At 37.3% G+C, this 20,104-nt stretch overlaps 1 protein-coding gene across 6 annotated transcripts in view; it reads right to left on the reverse strand.

Annotated features, from left to right (window-relative positions):
- Positions 1–20,104, reverse strand: part of DMD (dystrophin) — a 2,476,968-nt gene that overhangs the window by 346,406 nt on the left and 2,110,458 nt on the right. For all 6 annotated transcript variants that reach the window (XM_059910880.1, XM_059910875.1, XM_059910877.1 and 3 more), the window contains 2 exons: positions 19,529–19,649; positions 18,639–18,907 (listed from right to left, as the gene is read on the reverse strand). In XM_059910880.1, coding sequence (XP_059766863.1) covers positions 18,639–18,907; positions 19,529–19,649 — 390 coding nt within the window. The remainder of the gene's footprint in view (positions 1–18,638; positions 18,908–19,528; positions 19,650–20,104) is intronic.

Genomic DNA, 20,104 nt, shown 5'->3' on the forward strand with positions numbered 1-20,104 from the left:
GAAGGGGTGGTATGAGGTCCCAGGCAAGGGGCCTTCCTTTCGGCTGAGGAAGGTTTTCTGGAAAAGGGTGCAACTATGAGTCCTTATCAGCCAGCACTCAGAGTTGCTGTGTGATGAGTGTGCCGGCCGAGTAGAGGAATCTGGCTGGGGTGCCAACGGCATCCACTACGTAGACGAACGTCATCCAGCTCCCCAACTTCCTTTTACCCTTGGACTTTGGGTGTCACGTTTTTTTTTTTTTTTGCAAAAGACTTCTTATGCGAATTCTCATTGCTAACATTATGAGCCTATCCCATCGACTTCCAACAAAACCGAGACATTCCACCCTTTCCATAAGTTCTGCCAAATACTAAGGGATTGTGTGGAGTTAAGACACAGGCGGTAGTGTGCAGACTGAATGAGGACTTCCCTCTGCCGTTAGGATCACTTTTGCCTCTGGTAGAGACATTCTTGACAATAAATTACGCCACTGAAACACGTATTCTTTTTTAATAGAGATGCGGCTGCACCGCATTCCAGCATTAGTTTTTACTGCGGGCAAAATATTATGCTTTTTTTTTTTTCACTGTCTTCCTTGCGTTCCGTTTTCAGGGCAATTCTTGTACGTGTTCATATTTGGGCATGATCACTTTGGACGAGCAAACTGAATACGGACATAAATAATGAAGCAGATTCAGACCTAATGACCTAGATGTAGCACAATCAGGATGACTTGGGGTAGGTTAAATTAAAAAAAAAAACAAAAAAACGATTTTCGGAAAACAATATGAAGTTTGTAGGCATGAAAAAATCTAGCACTTTTATTTCCCAAGCAATTATCAGTAATTATTTTAACTATGGTTTCCCCTCAGAGTCACCACACTTCCAAACTTGTGGCACTAAAAGAATAGCAATTAACTGCTGCGTTTTTTTCCATAAGGAACCCTCATGTTTTTATGAAAAATGATCTCTAGTTTCTCTTCATATTATTGGAAAAGAGAGTGCACCCAAATACAAAAGCATAAATTCTTTTTTAACATCTTCTCACTTGCATCTATCATAATTCTTCATCTTTCAGGACATGGCTTCACTATGAAGCTTATAACTCCAATGCTCCTAAAGGCTGAATGATAGCTTAACCACACTTATAGTATCTGACTTCTTTCTTTTTTATGCATGTTCATTTTGCCTTCACAAATATAAATTGAAAATGAGGAACAGAACGGAATTGATCACAAAGGAAAGGTTTTTGCCTATAAGAACAAGTTGTACACATTTGAGTTATTTTAATTTCCTTGGAAACTACTTTCTATAATCCTAACTCTGGATGCTAATTATTTCTTTTTTATAGAAAAATGAAGCAAATAAACCAAACCAAAACAAAAACATTTCAAGCTTTCCATAGCTTTCTAATGACACAATTAAAACAAATAAAAAAGGTAGCTCATGAGTGCTTTACAGAGGCTAAATGCAAAATGAGCACAATTAAAATAAAAAGGTCTCTGAGTATAAATAAATCATTTAAGCAGACCACGTTCTTAGGCTGCTAAGGAAACAGAAGAAATGCCAATATTTTCTTTCTGAGAAATTTTAATTATATGTGACAAAACATCAGGCAAAATGGCAGTTAATGAAATCTATTTACTTATTTAAAAATAAGTAATAATCCATAAACCATTAAATACATGAATCACAAGGACACTGATAGTCAAATTCAGGAGTTATTTTAGATTAAGTTTTACATTTAACAGGTTTTTTGAATTTGCAAACATTTCCGTCAGTCTAAAATGTTCACGGTCTGTGCCCACATTTGCCACTACCAGTGCCCTGGCAAAGAGATGCGGTCTTGCTCTCACCTTTCCCTTCATGGCTCAAAACATCTGTCTAAGGCAGTGACTCTCAAACAACAGCATGCATCATAATCACATGGAGGGCTTGTTAACACAGAGACTGCTGGGTCCCACTCCAGCATTTGTGATTCAGTAGATCCAGGGTGGGCCTGAGAATCTGGCGCTTTGAACAAGAACTTAGAAGATGCTGCATCCCTAGAACTCCCCAAACTTATTCTTGACTTTGCATGCTGTTCTCTCAGCCTGGAGTTCTCCATTGGCACCCTCTGCCTAGCTGACTTGTATTCTGCTACTCAGATCTCAGCTCCTGTGACCATGAAAGACAGCTCATCCCTGGTTGCCCTATCTGAAGAAAGGTCTCCCGATTTTTCTCACTCTCAGAACCTTATTTTCCTTCTTAGCACTGATCGCAATTTGTAAGTGCATGCTTATTTGCCTATTTATTAATTCATTATCGGTCCCTTCACAAGACCCTAAACTTTATTAAGGCAATTCGATATTATTTTTTCCACTAGGGTATGCCTGTACCTAGTACATGATAATCCCTCAATACATTTTATTAAAGAATAAACAGTCAAGAGAATTAGGCACTAATACTTCAGATCAACAGCTATTCTCGAATTGCTTCATAAACACAGTTTCCTACAGAAATCTGACGCCGAGTTCCTAAGTGAAAGAAGAGAAACCTGCTTATTTCCTTCAGATTCTGTATCTGAATTCTTTGGATCTATTACTTGATTTATGTTGGAGCATACACTGATTTCTGAAGTATCTCTAACGCTCTGGGCAGGAATGTAACTTTCAAGTTTTTGGTACTAACCAGGGGGTTTTTATAAAAATGAAGCAAGTGGGAAAAAAAGGGGGAGTAATCTATTTAAGGAAAATATGTTCTTTTGGTAGTGATACACGTGGTGTCGCCTTCTGCAGGGCATTTTGGCAAGACTGAATAAAAGCTTTAAAAATACTCATACAGGAAAAGATGGGAAGGCTACACAGCGGGGTCTCCATTTGGAGGTATATAGTGACCTGGCCAAGGAGACAAGGGGACTGAAATCCAACCTGGGCTCCACTACTGAACTGGTGAACTCTGGCACAGGGCTGGAGATCTCTTCGATGAAAGAGGTACCTTTTTCTACTTTGCCCAAAGAGGCACTTGTAGGGAATGAGATTATAGATGCTGAAGGTGAGATTATGGATGTTCTCTGTTTCTCTCTCCATCTCTCCCTCTCCCTCCCTCTCTCTCTCTGTCTCTCTCCTCCCTCTCTCATTTCTGGGGTTTTCCACTAAAGAAAAAGTTTATTTACAAATATTTTTCACGCATTTCTTCTTGTGTAAAAAGGGGAGTGTAACATGGACACACCCGGGCTGTTGCAAAGATGAACGAGAAGGTTGGGTCTATTTCTCCTTCTTTTACTACACCTGCAACCAATTAAGCATTGTTTCCCACAATGTGGGGAATACCAAGTCACACGAGCCCTGTTGAGTCTTAACTCAGGGAGACTTGGCAAAGCAGAGGGTAATAAATTCATCCAAGAGAAAGCCACAGACCAAGATTGACTAAAATCCTTTCTCTGGTAGCTGAGTCTTTGGCACCAACTTCTAATATCTCCCTGGGGTAAACCTGTCTTTCCTCACTCCTCTATCATGTAGCTTTGTAAGGGCTCCTTGAACTAGACATTGCGATGTAGGTACATGAAACATAAAGGAAGCAGCAGCATGGTGGGAGGAGGAAAGCTATTTGTTCAGAGCTTGAACAAATGGCAAGAGGTAGGAAAGCTTAATGTCTTTGGGGAGGTGCAAATAGTCTTTAATAAGTTGAAGCATGAGGTACAGGGCGGTTGTGGAAGACAAAGCATGGGCGTGTTCTTCGAGCAAGACTGTGGTGGGTTTGAAGGAGCTGAGCTTTGCAGCACAGTAATGAAGGTTTTTGCAAAGGGGAATGGCATACTGTCAACAATCCTTTTTGTTAGATTTTAATTGCTACTCACTTGAAAACACTTGTTTTATATGCACTATGTACTATGTATACATCTACTATGCACTGGGAAAATGGAACTCTCAATGGGTTCACAATCATTAGTGGAGAGAGACAATTTAGTGGGTTATTAAAAAACAATGTAATCATGCTATGAGAAGTTGTGCCTCAGGGCTTGAAAAGTGCAAAGAAGGCATGCTCAACTGGAAAATGTCAAGTCGAGGAGTGAGTGTAAGCTAGTGGCCATTTCAGAAAGGAGAACAATTGACAACGAGCGTTTGGAGATTCAGGAAAAAAGTAACAGTTGCTAGCAACAGGATGGTGGCAAATGGGAGCAGGTTATCTGTAAAATAATTTTTAAAGGAAGAAAGCATTTTGCCCTGTGCTTTTGTAGATGTTTACTTATTCACTCATTCCAAAAAAAATATTACTGAGTACCCATTATATGCCAGGGAATATTCCAGGCACTAGGCATAAAGCAGTGCACACAAGAGACCAAGTTCCTATGATCCCACAGCTTAACTCTAAAGAACATAATTTCATTTAAATGATGACTGTTATTATAAAGGTTTATAAAGAAATAAATTCCAAGCCAGAATCTGTCCATAGCTATAAAATGCAACATTTTTGACCCAGAAAATGGAGGACAGCGTATCGTGTTGTATATAGCAGTTCCCACGAGATCCTTTTTTTCCATTAAAACAAATTAGGCTACCTCTGCACGTAGGAATAATAATTAATAGAGGAATCTAGGGTTGTGAATTACCTATGCAATATACTACACCCAGTTTGCTTTATACTGGACACATTTATTTTAGTTCTATGGGGAAGGTACTCACTACTGAAACAAAATGGAATTTTGCTGATTTGATTTTTCATCCAATATATTGTTATCAACGTAGAAATACTAAAGCAGAACTGAATCAGAGATGAATATAAATTTTCTAAGAGCCGAGATAGAAATAATTAAATGGAAGAGGGCTGAAAATGATTGTAAAATGCTCTTCTATAATTTTTTAGTTTTACTTTCAGATTACTGTAGCTCCTGAATTTAATAAATGTTTTTAGTCTTTCCAAAATGTCTTTCTTTCTTACAAATGGAACAACAAAGAAGAAAATACTCCACTACTTAATGTCAAATGAAATGAACATAAAACGGATTTTCTTCATTAAAATCTATGCAGCAGCATGTTTAAAAATTAGATTGATAATTTTTTCTTATAATGGTTCATCTTCATTTCATCGTATTCCTAGGCTGAAAAGAAAGTCTTACGTATTTACTTCTAAGCAATGTTTCGCCTCCAGATATATTAGCGGTTATTATTTTTACCTCAACATATGTGTGTGTGTGTGTGAAAGATCTAGCTACTTAAGTGGAGTCAAGAGTTTACTCTGTTCTTCATTTTTTTCACCATACTTTGAGAAGTTTACTTTCAAGATATTCCTCTGATTTTTCTGATCACATCTTCAGGTAAGATCTAAACTCATATCCTGTTATGTTCTGTTATGACAAGTGCTATCACGATAATGTCCACTTAAGTACATGTGAACGAGGAATAAATTACTACGGACACAAATGTGTCTAAGTGTCAAGCTGTTAAATCAATGGACTCAAATGTTATTTCAAAAAAAAATTAAGCCATTGGCCAAATCTACCTTTTAAAAAAAGTGATTAGTATTCAACTAACAAAGATACCAGATTTTTAAAAAAAGTTCTTTTTGCTCATAATTTCTTTCTTTCTTTCACATCTTTATTGGAGTATAATTGCTTTACAATGTTGTGTTAGTTTCTGCTGTATAACAAAGTGAAACAGCTGTATGTATATATATATATCCCCATATCCCCTCCCTCTTGCGTCTCCCTCCCACCTTCCCTATCCCACCCCTCTAGGTGGTCACAAAGCACCGAGCTGATCTCCCTGCACTATGTAGCTGCTTCTCACTAGCTATCTATTTTACATTTGGCTTCCCACTAGCTATCTATTTTACATTTGGTAGTGTATATATGTCCATGCCACTCTCTCACTTTGTCCCAGCTTACCCTACCCCCTCCCCGTGTCCTCAAGTCCACTCTCTACATCTGCGTCTTGCCCCTAGGTTCTTCAGAACAATTTTTTTTTTAGATTCCATATATATGTGTTAGCATACGGTATTTGTTTTTCTCTTTCTGACTTGCTTCACTCTGTATGACAGACGCTAGGTCCATCCACCTCACTACAAATAACTCAATTTCGTTTCTCTTTATGGCTGAGTAATATTCCATTGTATATATGTGCCACATCTTCTTTATCCATTCATCTGTTGATGGACACTTAGGTTGCTTCCATGTCCTGGCTATTGTAAATAGTGCTGCAATGAACATTGTGGTACATGACTCTTTTTGAATTATGGTTTTCTCAGGGTATATGCCCAGTAGTGGGATTGCTGGGTCATATGGTAGTTCTAGTTTTAGTTTTTTAAGGAACCTCCATACTGTTCTCTGTAGTGGCTGTATCAATTTACATTCCCACCAACATGGAGAAAAGACAGCCTCTTCAATAAGTGGTGGTGGGAAAACTGGACAGCTACATGTAAAAGAATGAAATTAGAACACTCCCTAACACCATACACAAAAATAAACTCAAAATGGATTAAAGACCTAAATGTAAGGCCAGACACTATAAAACTCTCAGAGGAAAACATAGGAAGAACACTCTTTGACATAAATCACAGCAAGATCCTTTTTGACCCACCTCCTAGAGAAATGGAAATAAAAACAAAAATAAACAAATGGGACCTAATGAAACTTAAAAGCTTTTTCACAGCAAAGGAAACCATAAACAAGACGAAAAGACAACCCTCAGAATGGGAGAAAATATTTGCAAATGAAGCAACTGACAAAGGATTAATCTCGAAAATATACAAGCAGCTCATGCAGCTCAATATCAAAAAAAACAAACAACCCAATCCAAAAATGGGCAGAAGACCTAAATAGACATTTCTCCAAAGAAGATATACAGATTGCCAACAAACACATGAAAGGATGCTCAACATCACTAATCATTAGAGAAATGTAAATCAAAACTACAATGAGGTATTACCTCACACCGGTCAGAATGGCCAGCATCAAAAAATCTACAAACAATAAATGCTGGAGAGGGTGTGGGGAAAAGATACCAGATGTTAACAGTAATAGATTTCTGTTTTCTTTTGCAAAAAAGGAGCGTGGGACTTCCCTGGCGGTCCAGTGTTTAAGACTCCGTGCTTCCACCGCAGGGGGCAAGGGTTCAATCCCTGGTCCAGGAACTAAGATGAGATCCCACACGTTGCGCAACGCGGCCCAAAAAAAAAAAAAAAAAAAAAGTATGTATCCTCAAAAATCTGTAGGAATGATGCTGTATTGATTATCTAAAGAGGAGTACTATTTCAGTTTACTATTTCAGTTGAGAAAGGGTTTAAAATCTTTAAAAAAAAAAACCCACAATCTTTTCACTAAGAATTCAAGATTTTTTTGAAAGTCAAAGTGGGTCAGATTTCTTTAAGACCCATCTTGCACAGGACACTCAACCCCAACCTGCAGGCAATTTTTACACTGAGACAACCTTGTAAACATCTTCCTTTAACCTTTATAACAAAATGTCAGGGTGGTTCCAAAGGTAATATTTTATTCACTGTGTAAGTCAAAGGATCAATAGAACTTATGCTCGTTTGTTTAGCTTATATTTCTTCTAACCTTATGCTTTATTGGATGTACAAAAGTCACCATTATATTGGATAACCCTTGTAGTATGGGGTTTCTGTAAGTTGAAAACAATGAACCATTCTTTTTTGGCTTTAGACTTTCTCTGCTGGAAATACTGGAAGCCAAGGGCTAACTGACAAGTGGTGGGGGAAGGAGGTGAAATGTTTTGCATGTGGCCTACTTGACCTTGGGCAGACAAGGGCCTAAAATCACGGGGCAATTCAATGGGTATATTATTTAATGAGACCTAATAAGATTTAGGTTGACAGCAATGTACAGACTCCAGATTGGGTAAAAGCCTTTAAGAGTAGGAAAATAAGTAAATAAAATGAAACTCAGTGGTGGCTTGTCACCTCATTTACTTTAGTTTCTATTTAATCAATATACTTTGGCACATATTGCTGATAAATTGACTTTATTCTCTTTGCTAACTTGCTTAATATGCCATGTTAAGATCACGATGATACGATTTGAATATTGATAGGGAAAAGTTCCAAATGAGCCCACTGAGTCTATAATAATGTGGCATCTCAGGGAACAAGACTTCTAAAAATAAGTGTTTTGAAATAGGACCAGCAGGCTCTTAACCATATGAAGAAAAAAACTTCACCATAAAAAATCAATTCTTTAAAAGGAGAAGAAATCTATCTTCATGTTAGATTCTCCAGCCTCATTCTGGTTAAGAGAGTTTGACATTTCAGGGCTGAACACACCGTGGAAACTTAATAAATATTGAAGCTTACAAACAAACACATAACTGATATGTGGACCAGTTTTTGAAAACATTGAAAATCAATGTGCCCTTACTCCGCCTAATTCAGTTAACTCAGTTATTTAATGTATACTTGAGTGGGTTTATACATAGCTATTTCATTTTTACATTAAACATTAATCAAATTACTTTTAATGTAAAATGTCCTTGATTTCCATCCCCCTATCCCCCCAAGATTCCAGGATAAGGGGGAGCGTTTGTTTTAAATATTGCTTGTTTAATGTTAAAGCATATTTTAACATATTTGTTGCTATTATATTTCACCCATAATTTTCATCACATATACCACTCACCCTATACCAAAACCATAAACTTTTTCACAGGCATTTAATAGAGTGATTTTGCACCACCTTTGGGGAAAAAAAAATCTCTCTTCCCCAATTACTGCAGTTAAGACTATTTCCTACTTTCTCGTAGTCATTCTCCCAGTTTCACCCCATATCCATCTCCATTTCTACACACAAACATACACCCTCCCATCATGAACACAGAGCCTCAGTGGCTTGACAAGATAAATTAGAAAATGTAGGAATTCCTGAATAAGTTATCAGCTATTCACACCTAGCAAGCAGGTTTTAATTTTAAAAAGTTGAATAGTCTCAACTATTCTGAATGTCCTCGATTTCAGAAACTCTGCAAAGTACTTGTTTATAATCACTATGTTTGGCAGAAAATTATGAGGAGTATTTTAAAATTTAATTGCTTTTATTGGTAAATGTGATAACATTTAAACAAAGTGAATATTACGTGACTAAATATCTTAATTTTAAAGTATTAAGAGTGGGAAGGCAAGTTCAGTTCTAAGTCTTTTGAAGCAACTCAAAAATTGTATGAGTGCCATTAAAATGCCAACAAGAAAACTGGAATAAAGAACTGTGAATGTCTTTCACAAGAGAGATTCAGAAAGAGTAGGCCGTTATTCACTTCAAGGTTTCAGAGTGAAACTCTGCTCCCTACCTAAACTATCAATCACTCTCACAGGAGGCCATGTGCCTGCATTCATTTCTAAATTAAATGTTCTGGATGTTGTTAGATATAAAAGAAATAACAAGTGATATATTTATTATTTATAATTGGAGAATTACTAACAATAAACAAGTATGTATTTATGTATTCATATATATACTGTAGTTTTACTACGGAAGGATGTTTCTCAAAGCGTCCCCGGGCCAGCAGCGCCACCATCGCCTGGGAACTGGTTAGAAACGCAGATTCTTAGCCCTGCTCCAGACCTCCTGATCCAGAAACTCTGGGGAAAGCCTTCACCAGTCTGGGTTTCCACAAGCCCTCTAGGTGATTCTGATGCACACTAAGGTGAGAGTCACTGCCACAGAAAATTCTTGACATTCCCAATGACTATGTCTGAATACCCAGAATCCTCAAATTGACAAATATCTGATCAACAGAGACACTTAGAGATTATGTAACGATAAAGCCAAAATTGCTTAGAAAGCCATTTTCTTTACTAATAATCACCACTTTCTTAGACATTTCCATGAACTCTTCTCTTCTATTACCAAATCCAAGAAGTACCTAGGATAGGAGGTAGGTTGGGCAGGGGGAGGGTAGATTTTTCACAAAGAAACAAAATCTTCATCACCTCTAAAGAATTACTGCATGTGCAAGAACAAAACAGCACTGAAAAGGCCATGTTGAGACACGGAGCCTGAGTGGGCTACTAGGTTCGCTTACTGGCTGTAGGGGACACTTTTCCTGGCCTGGCATCCATCCCCCAGCTGCTATGATGGTCGCCTACTAATGTCTCACAGCTGCTTCTCTTCTTCAGAAAGGCGATCTCTGCTGATAGGAGCCCCCTATGCCAGGAGGTAACACACACTCCTGGCCTGGGAGGTAACTCATGTCTCTAGTGGTGGGCCACAGCCAGTGGTGTGCTGGAGCAGAGCCCAAGAGTCAATAGTGTGTGTCTCTTCCCAAGTCTGCCTTCGGTGAGGTCATGTTGGTAGCTTGAATCAACCACAGTGGGGGTACTTACACCACGACAATTGGAAAACACTACAAATCAGTGTTCACCTCAGAGCTAGCGGATAAATGTTTACTAGCATACCGCCGGCCACAGCCAATGACTGGCTGGGGTATAAAAGACCAGCTCTTGCTGTGTGGTTCATACTCCAGAGCTCTCTCCATTTGAATCAAGACACAAAGCTAGATTTTGCCTGAGATGGCATGCTTGCTTGGCTCTTTCATCTCCCTTGTTATGCTTCCGTAACTCCCACACAGGCTTCTCCTGAAAGCGGACCGTCTATAAACCCTGTTCTCAGGGTCTGCTTCCAGGGAACCTGACCTATAACACCAGTTAAATCATTAGTTAAGTGACTGCTGCACAAAAGCCTCAAAGAATATATGTTCAAAATCACAAAGAGCTACAAGTCATGGACCTTTTGAATCACAATGATCAGATGAAAGCGCGAACGATACATTTGAAATGGCAAGGATCTACTCTTTGTGTATGTGCACATAAAAGAAAGAAGTTGTTGGAAAAAGATGAAGCCAGCACAAATTGGGCAATTTTTCCTATCATGCTTCTCAAATTATGCTTTCATACCCATAGGTGAATATACTGGAGGATTCATTTTACTTAATATGTTGGAGAAAAACATCTTTATATTAAAACACAACAAATCCATTTTGGAGAAGACTACAAAATTGAAATGAGATTTAAAAAATAAATATCAAAGAAAGCTCATGCTCGTGGCAAAAGGAGGTAAACAGGTGGAAGGGGAAGATATCCAGCTTCATCTCCTTGGCCATTAAGAGAACTGAAGTAGAAAAGTTTGAGAAGCACTGCTTTTGGCAAGTACTGTTGATAGAAAAATCCATAGTAATTGTAAACTAGAACTAAAAATATTAGTTTAGTATGGAAAGATCTTTTGTGAAAAAGTTTACTTTTCTCAGGACCCATTAAAATAAGAGTTACATTAGTACCATAGGCACATCTGTTCCCATAATACTCAGAAAATTGGTTAACCAAGAACAATTACTCAATGCCATGGCTTAACTTAGTTAAGGTAAGATTGCATAAGGCATAATATTGGTGTCAGTGTTAGCTGTGTAATTCTAAAAACTGTAATTGCCAAGTATGACCGGAACACAATAGGCGCCCACTCCTTAGGCTATTTGTTCTTAAATTATTCCTTGTTGTGCTTCTGGTAGGAGAGTAACATAATTGTGAAGTTTAAACTTGTTGTAACTTCGGTAGATGTCAAAGGAGAATAAAAATACATACTGATTCCATATATATGCGTTAACGTATGATATTTGTTTTTCTCTTTCTGACTTGCTTCACTCTGTATGACAGACTCTAGGTCCATCCACCTCACTACAAATAACTCAATTCCATTTCTCTTTATGGCTGAGTAATATTCCATTGTATATATGTGCCACATGTTCTTTATCCATTCATCTGTCGATGGACACTTAGATTGCTTCCATGTCCTGTACAACAGAAACTAACACAGCACTGTGAAGCAATTATACTCCAATAAAGATGAATTAAAAAAATACATACTGACTGTGTGCTCCCATCTTCTAAGGAAATACGGAATTTCAGTTAAATAACTCACATTTTAAAACTGTTTCTAGTTAATGTGTTACAGACACCCATACATGCAAGCTAATACAAATTCTTGCTCTCTCAGCTTGGTGCTAAATAATAATATTCTCAGGAAAACTAAGATGCCATTAATATAACTCCCAATACGATTTTATTCATGAAATAAACATTCACACTCTGTAATGAGATCAGATTTCTCTGGGTATAGGTTTTAACCGTATCATAGATGAATGAATGACTGAGTTTTTAGATCTGTTAATGCTGATACTATATGACTTAAGTTTTTGTTTTGAATAGTCTTTTTATTAGCCAAGACTCTTGAGGAATACTGTTTATAATCACTACCAGCCACAAACAAAGCTTCTGGAATAAATCCACAGTAAGCAGGATTGGCATATTAAAGGATCAGTTTTTGACATGGTTGTTTTCAAATAGTAGGAAGGATGATATTCTCTGGAGGAATTTTTATTATCTAATTAAATATTTCTTTAGTAGAATAATGTCAGATGAACTCATTAGCTGAACATCCTGATTAGCCATGTTCCCCTAAATATTCCATGACCAGAAGAAGAGCTGTACAACTCTGATTTAATGCAGTAACAATGGTAACCAATTCTAGCTGCTTCTTTTATCACACTCCATCAAAGGAATACAAAGAAGTCCAAATTAAAATCAGTTCAGTAATAAAAAGAACATGTGCGTTTTCCAACTGTTCTAAAGCCTCTTCCTATCTTTAAGCAAAGTTCACTCAGTAATTATCTTATTTATGAAACTAAGAGAAGCATGTTTCTCTTATGAAATAAATGGCTTTGTGCTTTGAATGCGGAGGGCATCTCAAAACAGTCAAAAAGAAAGCAGTGTTGAATGTCATCAACTTATTTCCTCCCACCCACTGTTTTAAATCATTTGCTTGGTTCCAATGTATACTACACTTACATAAGTTGTTTATGAAGAGCCAAATTAATAGTCTTTGCAACTGTTTTCCTTAGAATTTGGAGAGCTGACAAATGAATTAGTAGAAAATGGCAATTCTACATGAATTAGCTTTTAAGTCTCCCTAAGAGGCTGATGCAGAACTTAATAAGAGACTTATTAGGAGAAGTAGGGCAACTTGATTCAGATTGATTATAGACTTCGGTGAAGACAGCTGGGGTTCAAATGAAACTGAAAAAGAACTTATATGCACTTCAAAGTATGCTAAGCAGATGTCTGAAACAATTACTCTGTACTGCCTTTTCAGAAGTTTCAAAGGCAGGATGGGAATAGCATGGTAAACGAAGGCTCTGTTTGCCTAAATCGAGGTAGGGGCTTTAAAAACACACACAGCACTATCTAAAGTCAGATGCCTTCGGTAAGGAACGTGATTTGACATTGCTACCCTAAGTAACTTGCTTTTAACTTTATAAACAAAGCAGGAAATGAGAGCGAATACATGGGAACTAAGTAATAAGCTCTCCTGGCAACACTAACTTACACTTAATTTTATGTCAAACAAATAATTTGGTTAGGAAATTTAAGATGATTAATTCCTACTTTAGTTTCTAAGCTCTAGTAAGGCCAACAATGACCATTCTATTAAAAAATAAATACTATACTTTTGAAGCATATAAGTGAGAATTACTATAATATGCCTTCTTATAGATATATTCCCAGATATTAAAGGCCAAATCCTATGCTTTAAAACATCACAATTGTATGCTTTGAAAACTAGATAAAACCCTAGTTACTCCATAGGACAGGCATCAGTTCCATTTTTAACCCAGATTTATAAAGGGTTATATCTTTTTTGTTTGTGTTTTCTTCTCCATCAAAGGCTTACATAGTACACATAGCATTCGTATAAAAACAATAACAAAAGCCTCCACAGAGCAATTCATTTGTAGCCAATAACAAGTAACAAAATATTACTAAGCTTTCCTTTTCCTACTACGGGTAGTACACCTTATTCATTGTGGAGATATCAATCCTTTATTCAGAGTGAGGAGAGCTTACATATTTTGAATCATTTTAAGGGCTGCTCTGTGATGGTTCTGCCTAACCATGCATCCCCTATCTCTGCAAGAAAGGATTATAAACTTTCTCTATAAAACTCATATATAAGAAAGGATTTAAGGTCAACTCATATAAATGACAAATATAACAAAATTGATAAAATAATAATAAAATATCAGAACCAGGGTTAAGATGAGAAAAACAGTAAGGGAAGACAGAGTTATGTGAACACGGCTGAAAGCTTCCAGCTTCCAAAAGTGAATATGAAATTCTAATATGTTACATCACATTTCACATTACCTATCAGGAGGAAACATACTTGGTTTTCTCAATGTCAAATTCTGAGATAGCATTTCTTTGACAACTTTCTCAGATAAGCCAAGCCACAGGTAGTCTGAAGGGAAGCATGTGCCAGTTTTCTTCTTACATTTTTAGATGTGAATGTTGAACATTAAGTCAGTCAGGATGGCACGCATGGTGGCTTCATCGTCACAGCCCCTCTTCTACTACACACTTCACTACATTATTCTCAATTATAATTCCAAAAAGGTCTAATTAAAATATTTTGTTGTAAGAACTTTAAGGAAAAACTCACAGAGTCCCTGTCCTTGACTTTTCATAGTAAAAAAGGTCAGTTGAAAGTCTGATTAAAACACAACACAAAAACGTAAAATGCATAACTACATAGATGTGACAAATTTGCATATCCCAAGATGTCAGCCTGGGAGAGCCTAACCATGGTGTGTGAAAAACTGTGTTTCAGGTCAACTGGCAAACTAAGGGCAGTGAAATGTTTCCGGCTCAAGAATGATGGAGCAATCTGTGTTAAGAAACCATGGTAGATTAGAACAAAGAGACAACTGGGGAAAACAACAACTCACATGAACTTTTTCACACAGGAATTGTTCTTAAGAACAAAAATGTCATATGTAGACTTTAGTTGCAAAAGTTGTTCTACTTTATTAAAACCTGCATATGTTCCACGTATAGATCTATGTAGAACACTTAGTGATTCCAGGAGTTATTCTCATTCCCCATTACTACAAGGAAAGTAAGGACATTTGTATAGTCACATAAGCATTGGTGTTATTTCCAGTAAAGTGAGAAATCATGATTCTGCCCTTAAAATATTTGATAAGCAGTATGAATCACGAATTTTAAAAATAAAGAGGCATTTAAAATTTAAATTTTATTCTAGTGGTTATTCCTATGAAGCTATATTTGGAAGGGTGAGATTCTCTTAGTGAGCTGAACAGTCAATATTAACATTATGTTCCTTTCTCTTGATTTATTTTATGTACACTGTCCTAAAGATGATTACTAGTAATAAGGCCATATCCATAGTGTCCCAGGACTTAGTTGTTGTTTTATCCATTCTCCAAATCCAAAAGCAGCATTTGCTAATGAAATGATGTAATGCTAAATCCCACAGAAACACACATTCCATAGTTACTTAAATAACAACTTCTTTAACAAATGAGATCCGAATGGAGGTGGATATTATGAGACAGTCACTGAGGTGATGAAAACAAACTGAGATGGGTATATAAAATGTTCTTCTGGCTACCTGCCTAGCTATCTGTTTGGAGTTCCCTACAGCGTGGAGCCTCTGAGGGCTTAAATTGCTGAGTAGAAAAATGGGAATAGTGGTTTTCAGTACTCTTCTACTTCTTTTCAAAGTAAGTTTTAGTTAATAAAATTCACTCCTTATAAACTACCACCACCAAAGTTTCAGAGTTTCAAATCTGGTACCATTGAGATGCAACAGAAAAAAAGATGGGTTTTCATTTCCATTGCAAAATGAAGAGGAACTACTGAAGGGAAATAAATATATATGAATTCATATAATCTATAGTTTTAAGATATGCATAAAATATTTGTACAATACTGGTTTAGAAACCAAAATAATCACATCTATTATGACCAGTACACACATATTTTTTTTTTTTTTTTAATTTTGGTCACACCCCACAGTATGTGGGATCTTAGGTCTCCGACCAGGGATGGAACCCGTTCCCCCTGCACTGGAAAGCAGAGTCTTAGCCACTGGACCACCGGGGAGGTCCCATAAGCTCTTTTTAAACAAGCATTTAATGTATATATGTTTTGTTATTATTGGGATGAGGATGAGGAGTCTTACCAATTAGGGCGTGGGAAATGAAATTCGTCTTAGGATCAAGAACAGATGAGAGAGGGGAACTGAAAAGAAGACTGCAAATAGGGTTGGGTAAGGGCCAGTTGCTATTTGAGCTGTTCTGCTTTTAGTTAGTTTTTGTTATTAAGTCATGCTGTATACATTCTCCATCCATATTCATTATCCTACTAATGCTCCTGTGTGATAGATATGGCTCAGAATGAATCCTTTATGTCTGCTCTAAAGCCTAGACATTCAGCCACTTGATTTATTAACTAATTTACTTCCTTTGGGACATTCTTTTAAGTTGATTTGCCATTTGGGGGAAACATTTTTAAGAATTTAGTTCCTATATTTTTGGATAAAATTCAGTATTTTTAATGCTGAATAGGTAATACATTTCAAAACATTAATTTTTATGTACACAGAAATGTTAACCATTGCTTTAAATATTAGACATGGGGTCAGAGAATGTTGGCGAAGATATTTTGGAAGTTATAGTCAAATTTTTAATCTCCTTTTAAATCTTCACCTACTATTATAATGAAGAGCTTTTCAATTCAACTTTAGACTGTAGGCTTCATGAGGACAAAGACCGAGTCTGTTTCATTTATAACTACATGTATAGCACATTTTACAGTAGCTCACAAACAACTGTTGAGAGAAGGAATAAAGAAGCTGAATTGGATCCTTGCTCTTAGGAACCTCACTTACTTTCTATGGAAGAAAAACAATACATAAGTGACTTGCCACAATATATGTGAAGTTTAAGTGTGACAATTTAAGCATGTGTGGTGATCTATGAAAGCACTGAATTAAGGGCAGTTTCTTCTGCTTGGTGGGAGTTGAGGGTGGAAGACGGGGAAAACTCTAAGGACAGATGCCATCTGAGTTGGGCCTTGAGGGCTGAGTGGAAGTTCACCAGGCAGATAAGGTGGGCTGATCCAGGCAGAGAGAAGAACATATGCAAAGGCAGAGAGTTATGAAAAAAGATGGCATATTGGTGTAAAGGGGGGTGTGGTCAGTGTGTCCTGAATGGCCTAGAGGACAGAAGCAACAGTCAGAAATTTAAGCCAGGGCTAGGAAGAAACAGGGCCACCTGCCCTCTGCATCCACTGGACTTCATCGTCAGGCAGGCAGCTTCCTGCAAAGAGTCTGGATTAGAGTTGGGAAAGAATGGAAATACAGAAATATCAATAAAGAAACTGTTCATTCATTCATTTCACTAACCAAATATTTAAAATGCAGTGTTTGTGATATGCCAGCTACACTGACTGGGGAATGGGATTTAAGGATGTATAATAAAACAACCTGACTAACAGATGCTGGGGACCAGAACAGGACATTGGTTGAAAAGAGGAGAGAAAATATAAAGGAGATATTCTGAGGTAAAATGAGCAATCAAGTGCAGTCAATGAAAATGTAGAAGGATTTAAGGACGGACCTCAAGTTTCTAGCCTGAGCAACTTGTTGGATTATGATCCATTAACTGAAATAGGAAACACAGAAGAAAGGGCAGGTAAAAAGGGATATCGGTAGGGGAATGGGTAAACAGGAGAACAAATGGACTTGCTTTCAGAATGGTTGCATTTCAATTCTAATGGCATATGGGTTAGCAGATCAGAAAAGAGATTCAGACTAGAAATTTAGATTTGTTACCATCCATGCCATTTCAAACTAGGGAGCATTTATACCATAAGAAGAGAACTGAGCTAAGGTTTTTATAGAATAAAAAGGGAACTGAGCTAAGGTTAGAAACTCGGGCATACCAACATCTGAAGGGGGGGGTAGAGTTTCAGAACTGAGGAAAATAAAGGAGGAAGAAGAATGTGGATGAAACAGTGTCATGAAAGCCAAGGGAGAAGAGACCTTCCAGAATGAGGGGGCTGGTAAACACGCCAAATGCAGGTGAGGATTTCACTTCTTCTGCATTTGGATCTGGGAGGACTTTTGTTAGTTTTGACACTAGATAAATAGACAAAATATGTTTCAGGTTGCTGGTTTTCAAAATGATACTCCTAAATATGTATATTTTTTCTTTATAAATACATTTATCATCTTTGTGCCATAAGGGAATTTAATTTTGGTCTCATGGACAGTATTCCAAATATAGAGTGATATTTCCTAATATCTGCAGTGGACTAATCCAACTCAAAATTGTATTATATACATTGCCTTCTCAGGGAAGGGCAGCATTACTGGTCTCAGCTCACAGAACCAGAACTCACCCAAGTCATATAATTCAGTTAGCAAAAAGGCCAAAACCTAGACTCCTGGCTCTTGATTAAATGTTGTATTTTTCCCTACTGTGATACTAAGAACCACAAATACACACACGCATACACATGTAAATCAGACAATTTTAGTACACTTAGGTTAATTCCCTGATAGCAAAATCAAAATGATTTTTTTGCCCTGTAACTTCTTAATATTTCATTTTATATTACTGAAGACAGACATGATTAGATCACTATCTTCTCTTAGAGAAAATACCATGTGCCAGAAGACTTTGAATTTGTGAAAGATTTCGAATGCTTAAGGGTCCTATTTTTAACTTTGTGAGAAGAAAATACTGCAGATGAGTTCAGATTAGAACCTGTTCTGAATCTCTCAAAGGGCCCTGAAGCCAAGCAGTAGACGGTACCTTGACTTTCTCGAGGTGATCTTGGAGGGAGTCAATGAGGAGATCGCCCACGGGCTGCCATGATCCCTTGATCACTTCAGCTTGGCGCAGTTTGAGGTCCAGCTCATCCGTGGCCTCCTGAAGTTCCTGGAGTCTTTCGAGGGCCTCATCTATTTTTCTCTGCCAGTCAGTTGAGTGCAGGTTCAATTTTTCCCACTCAGTGTTGACCTCCTCAGCCTGCTTTCGTAGGAGGCGTGTGACATTCTGGGCTTTCTCCTCAGGAGGCAGCTCTAAATTGGTAATACAACAAGGTTTTAGGCCACATTCATTTTCGTGTTAAAAAAAAAAAAATTGTTGAAAAGGTCATACTGGAAAAAAGAAAGAGTACACTTTAACAAGAGGCCAACCTACTGATTAATGGCTCTTTTATACTTTGGCATACATTTTGATATAGTTTAGCACATCTGAAGTCGTGTCTTCCTGAGTGAATCTGTTCTACTTTATATCAATCAGATAATCCAAGATTCATTTAAGCTACTGAGTAGAAAAATGTTAGGATGCACACCACAAGCTCTAATTTACTTCAGGCAGGCTCTTAAATTGAAAATTAGCTTGTAGTCTTTGTGACAATAAACTTCCTCCTCACAGATTATCTCTTTTATTATTTTCTAAATGTTTCAATAATTGATTGCTAATCTCTTTTAATGTTTATTTATGAATGTGCAAACAGATTTATGCATGCTGCTTTATGACTCCTTTTTCTTTTTCAACATCAAGGTTTAATTTGAATTGATTCTATTTAACCTAGAAAATATGAGAGCTATCCAGACACTGCCAGCAAAAATGGATGGGTCATTCTGTCACCACTGATCCTTCTATCAATATGTTATTACAGTTCCACATTCAATTACCTCTGGGCTCCTGGTAGAGTTTCTCTAGTCCTTCCAAAGGCTGCTCTGTCAGAAATATTCGTACAGTCTCAAGAGTACTCATGATTACAGGTTCTTTCGTTTTCAATTCCCTCCTGAAGGCCTGTGAAATGAGATGAAAAGAAATGCTTATGTGGCTTGTGGCATTCTTCTCAAAATTAATCCTGGGTACTCAGAACTTGGTTATAAAATTCCCAGGTCAATTTCTATCTCCTTTATTTATAAACTGACAGTCATAAAATGATAAAGAAGGCTCGACAGATCTTTCTTTTAATCAGGAAAACACTGTGTTTGTAAAATTATTCTGGAGAGGATAGGGGAGCTTTCAAGATATGTTAACGTCCTTTGATTAAGATAAGAGTGATTTATTTATATAACTTGACTACCAAACTTGAAATCTGGAGCTAAAGTTGTAAGATATATATTGCAAAACCCTAGCAGGGGGCTTCCCTGGTGGCACAGTGGTTAAGAATCCGCCTGCCAATGCAGGGGACACGGGTTCGAGCTCTGGTCCGGGAAGATCCCACATGCCATGGAGCAACTAAGCCCGTGCGCCAC

Source organism: Balaenoptera ricei, chromosome X (genome assembly GCF_028023285.1).
Source record: "Balaenoptera ricei isolate mBalRic1 chromosome X, mBalRic1.hap2, whole genome shotgun sequence".
Lineage (NCBI taxonomy): Eukaryota > Metazoa > Chordata > Mammalia > Artiodactyla > Balaenopteridae > Balaenoptera > Balaenoptera ricei.